Raw genomic sequence first — 9,582 nt, forward strand, 5'->3', positions numbered from 1 at the left:
GGAGGCGGAGGTTGCGGTGAGCCGAGATCGCGCCATTGCACTCCAGCCTGGGTAACAAGAGCGAAACTCCGTCTAAAAAAAAAAAAAAAAGAAAAGAAATAAGGTGCTTTGGAGAAAAAATTAACACAGTGGGCAGAAAAAGCACTAATGAGTGGAAGTTACCAAGGTATGCTTTGGCTCCATGTTTGGAGAAGCTGTCTAGCTAGAGCTATCTAATAGCTAGAAATGCCACGTAGATGCCAGAACATCTTTCAAGAGTATTTTAGGAGGGATGCTTGATCAGGAAGGAAAGCTGGAGAAAGTGACATCTTGGTTACTTCCTTCTGTAAGACTATGATTAAAATGAGTTAATTTGGAATGTTTCCCCAATTTGTCACATTTATGTTTGTACTTTGAGTTACTTGGAAGAAATGATACGTAACAATTAATTTCTCAGAAATAAAGTGAGGCAACGTAGAGAAAAAGACATGCTCTCCAGGGGCTACGATTATTGCCATTATTATCATTTATACAGTGCTTATGACAAGCAATGGCTTAAGCAAGTAACCTCTTGAGATTTCTTAACTTTGTGATTCTATGATACCAAGGGAAAACATTCTACCAAATTAGGTCACAGGGGGTTTTACTTGCAACCCATATGATTTAAGCTTCAGTACTAACATGTAAATTAATGTATCAATATACCAAGAAGTTCTGTAAAAGGAAGTTTCATACCATTATTTGGTAGGAAAGACTTGTCACCAAATGTTTCTTTTTACTTTATTCAAGAGCCTTCAACAGAACATCATTAGCACAGTAGCTTTTAGTACTAGTGCTCTAAAAGCCAAAGACTCCTTCAAGAGCTGCAGTTACAGAGTGATGGCTTGTTTTGGGCTGGCTTACCTGAGTTTGTTGTTGCAATAGGAGCAACGGAAGCAGCTGATGTGAAACACCTGCTGGTTGGCCAAGAGACGCTCCATTGGATAGACTGTCTTCTGACATTCCACACAGGTCTCTTTTGCAGGTGCCTGAAACTTCTAGGAAAAGGCAAAGGACAACTTTAGCATGGGTAGTGATGAGTTAGTACTGTCTTGAGATGGGCCCTAGAATTTACTTAGCTGGTCAGTCAATTCTTACAGAACACTAAACCTGTTACAGTTCTATCAGCTGACTCTGCCATGCCAAGAGGCTCTCTAGACATTCCCTTCCCAAACTGGCTGCTCTAAACGTAGCGGACAACAAGGATAGGTGGAGCTAGGTCTGAATTGTAAAGAAAGGCTTAGACGAGTCATGACCACACCCACATAAAAAATGTTAGGAGCAGGAGATGGGGGAAGGGCTGGGGAGGGGGCAGGGATCAGGAGAAAATGTTATCACACACAGAAGAAAGATACTTGATTCAAGTGCCAAGTAAACACAACACAGATCTCTAAATTTATTCAGGGATAAATTTCAAGGAGAGGAGAGCATTTATTTGGCTTTGGGAATTAGGAAAGACATTTCAGTAAAGCCCCTTTTATTCTGCTCTGCTTATAATCTTGATTTGTTCAATCAACTAGGCATAATATTTCAAACAAGTCAAAACTGACACACAAGTGGAATAATTTATAAGAGACATAAACTATTTTATTAGGACACCAGAAGGAAGCATAGCCCATTAAAGCTATAGGTTCTATAATATTTCTAAAAATCAATGGCGAGTAAAACTAATGCAATGGCAAATGCACTGGTTAATCTATCAATGACTGGGAATTCGTGAACTGTTTGTAAAGTTGGAACAAACATGGGCATAGCGGTTCTACTTGATAAACTCCATCCTAAAGAAAATAAAAGAGTTGGGATTCTAGCATTGGTAAAAGCCAGAACTCCAAAAATATTGTAAGCTTTTACATGATAAGAAATAGTTACATCAGCTGGGCAGGGTGGCTCACACCTGTAATCCCAGCACTTTGGGAGGCCGAGGTAGGTGGAGTACCAGGTCTGGAGTTTGAGACCAGCATGGCCAACATGGCAAAAACTCCGTCTCTACTAAAAATACAAAAATTAGCCAGTCATGGTGCTGTACTCCTACAATCTCAGCTACTCGGAAGGCTGAAGAATGAGAATCACTTGAACCCAGGAGGCAGAGGTTGCAGTGAGCCAAGATTGTATCACTGCACTCCAGCCTGTGTGACAGATCAAGACTCTGTCTAAAAAAAAAAAAAAAAAAAAAAAAAAAAAAAAAAAAAAAAAAAAAAAAAAAAAAATTTTAAAAAAAAAAAAAAAAAAAAAAAAAAAGGAAATAGTTACATGGCTACTAAGAGGTGGGGAGGTTGGAATACAAAGTCCCTAGGTATATGTGAGTTAACCCTTGACTTGCCCAACACAACCACCTCAACCAGTAGATGCAGGAGGCAGCTTAGGTGGCCCGGAAGCTCTCATCAGCAATTAGGAGTCCCTTTTGCTGCTACGATCAGTCTGGACTCTCACCAGAAAACACATGATGGTAAGTAATGCAAATTAATCCCAAGGCCCAGGACCTGGATGATTACGCCTAAAATGAACCAGGTTATGGGCAAAATAGAATTTTGAGTAAAAAATCCCAAAACAGGCCCATAAAAATTCAGACTGCTGGTTCACTTGCCACATGATTCACTAGGAGGTAAAGCAAAAAATAGAAATCATTTTCCAAGTAGATTTGGGCAGGAAATGAGAGCAAAAAAATGTGCACAAAATGAAAATAAAGGAAGAAATCTATAAAAGGAAGTTTAATAAAATTAGTGGTAAACTCCCAAGTAGTGCCCAGGGGATTTGGGAAGGAAGGAGCAAAGCTGAGGGGAAGCGGCTAGTTACCAGTACTTTGCTTCATTCTAGGGGCAGTGTCTTAAAAAGAAACATCCAAAGAATCAAAAGACCACAGGCTACCAAGCATAAGGGAGGTATTTAAATATGACCAAATGTTACTGTAATGAATGCTGTTGCAAGTAATTAACACGTTATAGTATTTGGAGCTCAGAATTCTTTTTGTCTTATATGGACACTGCTAAATGGAGATATCTTTGCAGGGTTTTAATTAAGTTTTCTCTAAAAGGACTAGGTCTTTGTCTAGGTAGGAGACATATTGGCCAGGTGAGGTGGCCCATGTCTGTAATCCCAGTTCTCCGGGAGGCCGAGGCAGGTAGATCACTTGAGGTCAGGAGTTTGAGACCAGCCTGGCCAACATGGTGAAACCCCATCTCTACAGAAAATGCAAAAATTAGCCGGGCAAGGTGGCAGGTGCCTGTAATCCCAGCTACTCGAGAGGCTGAGGCACAAGAATCACTTGAACCCAGGAAGCAGAGGTGGTGGTGAGCTGAGATCTCACCACTGCCCTTCAGCCTTGGAGACAGGTTGAGACTGTCCCAGAAACAACAACAACAACAACAAAAGGAGAGACATTAAAAAGCAGAATAAATTTTTGGTGTAAGAGTATAATGGAAGCTACTGGAGAGAGCCTGTAAAAGTCACAACACATAATGTAAAAGTAGTACAAATGTATTTATTAGATTAAAAGTCATTTTCAATTGCAGAGAGAGAATTCTGGGTTTTTTTGAGATGGAGTCTTGTGCTCTCACCCAGGCTGGAGTGCAGTGGCAGAACCTTGGCTCACGCAACTTCCGCTTCCTGGGTTCAAGCGATTCTCCTGCCTCAGCCTCCCAAGTAACTGAGACTACAGGAGCGTGCCACCACACCTGGCTAATTTTTGTATTTTTAGTAGAGACGGGGTTTCACCATGTTGGTCAGGCTGGTCTCGAACCCCTAACCTTGTGATTCACCTGCCTTGGCCTCCCAAAGTGCTGGGATTACAGGTGTGAGCCACCATGCCTGGCCAGGAATTCTGTATTTTCAACACTTGAAATAGTTGCAGCAGAGGAAGTGCTCATTTTGATTGGTAAAGACACAGCAGGAGACAGAAACTTCCCATGGGAAAAAAGGAGACGGATACTGTTCTGCTAAAGGGGAATGGAGGGAGGCAGACCACACCTCCATCACAAACACACCGAGGGGAGGCACACACCGTGGGAGGGGAAGCAGCCCAGGGAACAGAAGGAAAGGAGAACCTGTGAGAAAGCTGAAAGTTGAGCTCACATTAGGAGGAAAGTGGAAGGCAGGAGCAGAAATTAGGTACCAGGAGCAGGAGGCAGAAGCTGGAAGAGACAAACAGGAACCTTCAGTGAATACACAGCATTTGGCGTGCCCTGGAGTGCTTTACTGCAGCTGAGCTGAAACTCAGACTCAGATCCAAGAATAAGACCACATTTTTTTTTTTTTTTTTCATTTTTAAGTAACTGCTAATCGTGGCAGAATCAGCCTCACTCGTTATCTACCTGAGGCTGGAACATATCCCAGCTCAGGAGAGCGAGCTTTTATGAGCCTTCACCCACATGAGGAGTGTCTCATTAACAATTCTTTAGTGTCTTACTACCTCCCACACCTGACCCACATCAGCTCTCTCTTTAATAGAGCCTCACCCACACTGAGAGAACAGTCTGTCCTCCTCCTTAACATCAAGTTAATAGATTGCTAACTCACACAATTGACTAGCCTCAAGCTTCCAACTAGCCAGACCTAGCAGAGTCCTATTCTTCCTCTTCATTTCTCATATCAACCCTTTTCAATATTATTTAAGGTTTATGCAGCACCAGCTGCCGAAGGGCCCCTTCTAGTTTCACAAAGACAAGAGGGTCCTGACGTGGTAAAATGCCAAGTCACAGCGGCTGCGGCTGTGCCTCCCCTTTATTTTCTCTGTCCTGGGCTCTCAGCCACTTTTCTGTAATTGCCCCCATGTCTATTCAGACAACAGGAAGCATAGTCAGTGCCCAAAAATTTCTACCATTATCACAGGCCTGGCATACATCCTGTCCATGCCTTCAGGGTATGCTCAGACTTGGCACAGCCACATTTAAAACACTACCAATATGACAATGTTAGACATTTTTTATCTTTACAATATATTTTTTCAGTTAGATTTTTTTTTTCATTCCCCTTCTCCCACCATTTTGCCCCTGCCAAGTAGAAAGTTTAAACACCAGGTGTCTTACCAAAGTTCACATAGTAACAGAATTAGAATTAAAACTAGAAGCCGGGCACAGTGGCTTATGCCTGTTATCCCAGTACTTTGGGGGGCCGAGGTGGGTGGATCGCCTGAGGTCAGGAGTTCAAGACCAGGCTGGCCAACTTGGTGAAACCCCATCTTTACTAAAAATACAAAAAAAATTAGCTAGGTGTGGTGGTGCACACCTGTAACCTCAGCTACTCGGGAGGCTGAGGCAGAATTGCTGCTTGAATCTGGGAGGCAGAGGTTGCGGTGAGCAGAGATCACGCCACTGCACTCCAGCCTGGGCAACTGAGTGAGACTCTATCNAAAAAAAAAAAAAAAAAAAAAAAAAAAAAAAAAAAAAAAAAAAAAAAAAAAAAAAAACTGTAGAAGAGCCTGTTGAGTGACTCATCTTTGAGAGAAATTACCATGCTAACTGGTGGTTTGACTACTGCATACCAAGGTGTTCTGCAGCAAAGTCTTTAAACAATGCCTGTTGCACAGATTACTGCTCATAAAGGAAATAGTGCCCAGAGCATAGATAACCCCTCATAAAGATGCCTCTCTGGCCAGGCGGGGCACAGTGGCTCACACTTGTAATCCCAGCACTTTGGGAGGCCAAGGTGGGCAGATCACGATGTCAGGAGTTCAAAACCAGCCTGACCAATATGATGAAACCCCATCTCTACTAAAAATACAAAATTAGCCAGGCATGGTGGTGTGCGCCTATAATCTCAGCTACTCAGGAGACCGAAGCAGGAGAATTGCTTGAACCCGGGAGGCCAAGGTTGTAGTGAGCTGAGATGGCGCCACTGTACTCCAACCTGGGCGACAGAGAGAGACTCCATCTCAAAATCAATCAATCAATCAATAAAAATACAAAAATTAGCTGAGCGTGGTGGTGCACACCTGTAATCCTAGCTACTCAGGAGGCTGAGGCAGAATTGCTCCAACCCAGGAGGCAGAGGTTGCAGTGAGGCAAGATCACGCCACTGCACTCCAGCCTGGGTGACAGAGTGAGACTCTGTCTCAGAAACAAACAAAAACAAAAACAATGTTTACCTAATCACTCCAGAAGTAAGTTTTACAAGAAAGTCAAGCATGACCAGCTGCGCGTTTTAACCTAAAAGCTTGCTATATAGAGGATATTTTCTGGAAGGAGGTACAGGGATCCACTGTCTCATGACCACCTAGACATCACTTTTGTTCATAAGCTCCTATTAAATGTTTCTTTCTGAGAAACTGGACTTGTCAGCCTCTTTCTTTGGCTTCTCAGCTCCCTCAGCTTTTGTGGGTAGGTCTGCATAGACCTGCTCACGGCACAAACTCAGAGCTCCTGGACTCGCAAACCAATAGTGCATTTTCTAAATTGTCCTGGAATGTTAAATTTCCACAACCAAGGGAAACTCTTTGGGGAGGAGAGCAGACGCTAACTCAAGTGAAAATAATCCCGCTACAGCAGTTTGAACAAACTATGGTCTTCCCTTTGTTTCAAATAAAAATGTGTATCTTCAGGATATTCTAGAATGAATGAGGTAATCTATAAATAATTGATATTCATAAACGCTGTCTTGCCCATATAAGGGATATTACAGAACCCCTGTTGATTACCATCTACTTAAAGCTATTTTTCTAACAAATTTGCATGGCTTCATTTATGTTCTTTCACCCTCTGGTCTCATATATTTTTCAGTCTAATAAAGGCCCCAGTTGTGGTGTGTGTGGGAGGGAAGGGGAGCAGCTGACAGTAGACGTTGATGTTAATTAGCCTTTAGACATAGTGAAAGATGAAAATTCTGCATTGATATCAAGCCTCTATTCCTCAGAATACCACAAAATGCCTTTCATTCCTTCTTCCAATTTGTGTAAAATATCTAAGTAATGAAACTAAAATTCTTCACCACACAGCAAATGGTTGGGCCAGCCCTGTGCAGCCTTAACCCTTCCTCTGGCTTCCTGTGAAAGCATTTTGGGGAATATTCATATCTCCCCTCTCCCGACCCCACCCCGAGACAGAGTTTCGCTCTTGTTGCCCAGCCTGGGGTGCAATGGCGCAATCTCGGCTCACTGCAACCTCCGGGTTCAGGCGATTCTCCCACCTCAGCCTCCTGAGTAGCTGGGATTACAGGTATGCACCACCACACCTGGCTAATTTTTTTGCATTTTTAGTAAAGATGGGGTTTCACCATGCTGGTCAGGCTGGTTTCAAATTCCTGACCTCAGGTGATCTAACCAACCCGGCCTCCCAAAGTGCTAGGATTACAGGCGTGAGCCACCGCGCCCGGCAGAATATTCATATCTTAAACACACTGCTCTACACAGAGAGGAAAGGACAGTCCTCTGAAAAAGCAGTAATAGTGAGTGAGAAAAGATTCTAGATGCTCTTCTAGCATAACTCTGATAGCTTTGCAAACCAGCATAAATCCTCCCACTGTCTCCAAGGGGAGGGACAGCTGGCAGGGCACCAAGACGGGCAGTGCAGTGCATGTCCTCTCACGTAGGCCGCCATGTTTTCTCTCAACACTCGTCAGCAGAACCCTGGGAGGCTGGGGGGAGGCTGGGAGGAGGCTGGAAGGAGGCTGTCCCCGACATAGTGAGGGCAGACAGTTATTCCCTAGGGCCAGTCACATCTCCTTCCCTCTTCCTCCCCTGTCCTCTCCTCTGGGAACATTTAGGGGATGATTTCTTTCAAATGGAAGGACATAAAGCTTAAGAGATCTCTGAGCCTTTTGAAGTAAAAGAGGCCTGATATTTCTCACAGGGTCCACTAATCTCTGCTCTCAGAACAACACCCTTTTTGAGAATGGTCCTGTAACTTCACTGGTACCAAGTCTTACCAACTAAGCTCTGTGGCCAGTGTTCAAAGTGTACACCGAATTCTTAAAGGCCTCCATCATTTCTTTTTACATTATGAAGATAGAATTTGAAATGAATTGAGTCTCTACCTTAGATGTCCTCTTTTCATTAACAGACAGGCACTAAGAAACAATTTTTTCCAGGATGTGTGGGATCCAAAAATCTATTCTGAGTGAACAAGTTTATTCTTAGCTGTATGTAATTTCCCAAAGTGGAGAAACAACTTCTGTTCATCGTCTGCAGCCATGAGACAGGTTCTGCCAGCAGGTCTTTCTATAAACATTTACTAAAGTATCTATATATTTGCCTGCAGACTGCAAAGGGGAACTTTGGGGAAGAGCAAATAAATTGCCCTTAAATAAAAGTGGAGATGTAACTGGGTTCCACCAGGCTTTGAACACCATGACCATCTGAGCTCTGGACTACAGGCAAACAGCCAGGCCAGTTGACTCTGCTCAAAACCTGAGGTGTGTGTCTATGCAGGTAGGGCTGTCTGCATTCTACTGCTGAGTGACCAGTGCCAGAGGAGTAGGCATGGGTCTGAGGCAGACACAGAGAGCTTTATCTCCATTTCCTCTCCCTCGTGCCAAAGAAGACCTAAGTGAGGTGTGCCCCTTCACACATCATTCATCCCCTCACACCATGGAACTCGAAGCAGGAGGGATCCCACCCAGTACAAGGAAGTCTGGCCGAGCAGTTGAAGGAGGGATGCAACTGCATTGAGAATTCAAATGGTCACAAGACAGATTTTAGTTCTTAGATTTCCCCAGGTGCTGGGTTACTCAGAATCCATCACCAGGTTAGATTTGCTAGCCGTTCTTGATCCACAACCACCACCCAAGCACTCAGATCTAGGCAGCATTGCTGTCAGAGAGGAAAGTAACCCTGTGGCATTTGCGACTCTGTGAGACTCCAGATATTGACAAGGAAAATGCTGATGGCAGCACCAGCAGACCTTCAAGGCCAGAACAGAGCCACGTGGAGCACATGTGCAGATTCAGTCACCACGATCCCGCCCTCTCTTCTTGGACTTGCTTTCTCTTTCTGCTTTACCTTTTGTTTCTTTTCAATAAACCTGACTCTTCTCATAAATCTCTGCGTCCTTTAAATTTTTCATATTTATCTTTTTCACTTCGCTCACCTTTTAAATCCACCCTTTAAGTCCTAGATTCTCCCCTTTCCTCCTTTTGTCCCAGACCCTCCCTGATGTCCCCTCATCTTCATGCTCTGTGTGCAATAAAACTTTCATCTGTGGACCAATCACGCACACAGTTAGAGGTATAAGCACGGCAGATATAAGTATGAGATGGGCAGCACAAGCCACCTTAAAACTCATTCTATTTATTGAGTTTCTCTCAAATGCTAAAACTTCTGAAATACAACACAGCTACTTAAGAGAACACCAGAGAAGAAAGACACTAAAGAAGTGTGGATAATTGAAGTGGGTGAAGTAGCCCTCACTAGCAAGCTATTCAATGAAAACAAGTCAGCTAACAAGCCTAAAATAAGTTTTGGCATTTTTAATAAACATTTTTTGTCTGATTTTTATGGGGATATATGTATGCCCAGAGAAAAGGACAAGATGACTTTTAAAACTTAGGTAATAAAAGCAGACCATAGATTGAGGAGCCTAGTAGAATTTTTTTGGCAAACATTTTGTTCTTTTTTTTTTCTTTTTTTTTTTTTGAGAC

General features: G+C 43.2%; 1 protein-coding gene across 4 annotated transcripts in view; it reads right to left on the bottom strand.

Annotated features, from left to right (window-relative positions):
• The window catches only part of LIMA1 (LIM domain and actin binding 1), a 106,862-nt gene that overhangs the window by 6,858 nt on the left and 90,422 nt on the right, over nucleotides 1–9,582 (bottom strand). For all 4 annotated transcript variants that reach the window (XM_017545818.1, XM_017545817.1, XM_037744702.1 and 1 more), the window contains one exon: nucleotides 883–1,016. In XM_017545818.1, the coding sequence (XP_017401307.1) occupies nucleotides 883–1,016 (134 nt within the window). The remainder of the gene's footprint in view (nucleotides 1–882; nucleotides 1,017–9,582) is intronic.

The sequence above is a fragment of the Cebus imitator genome, unplaced genomic scaffold (genome assembly GCF_001604975.1).
Source record: "Cebus imitator isolate Cc_AM_T3 unplaced genomic scaffold, Cebus_imitator-1.0 Scaffold181, whole genome shotgun sequence".
Classification (NCBI taxonomy): domain Eukaryota; kingdom Metazoa; phylum Chordata; class Mammalia; order Primates; family Cebidae; genus Cebus; species Cebus imitator.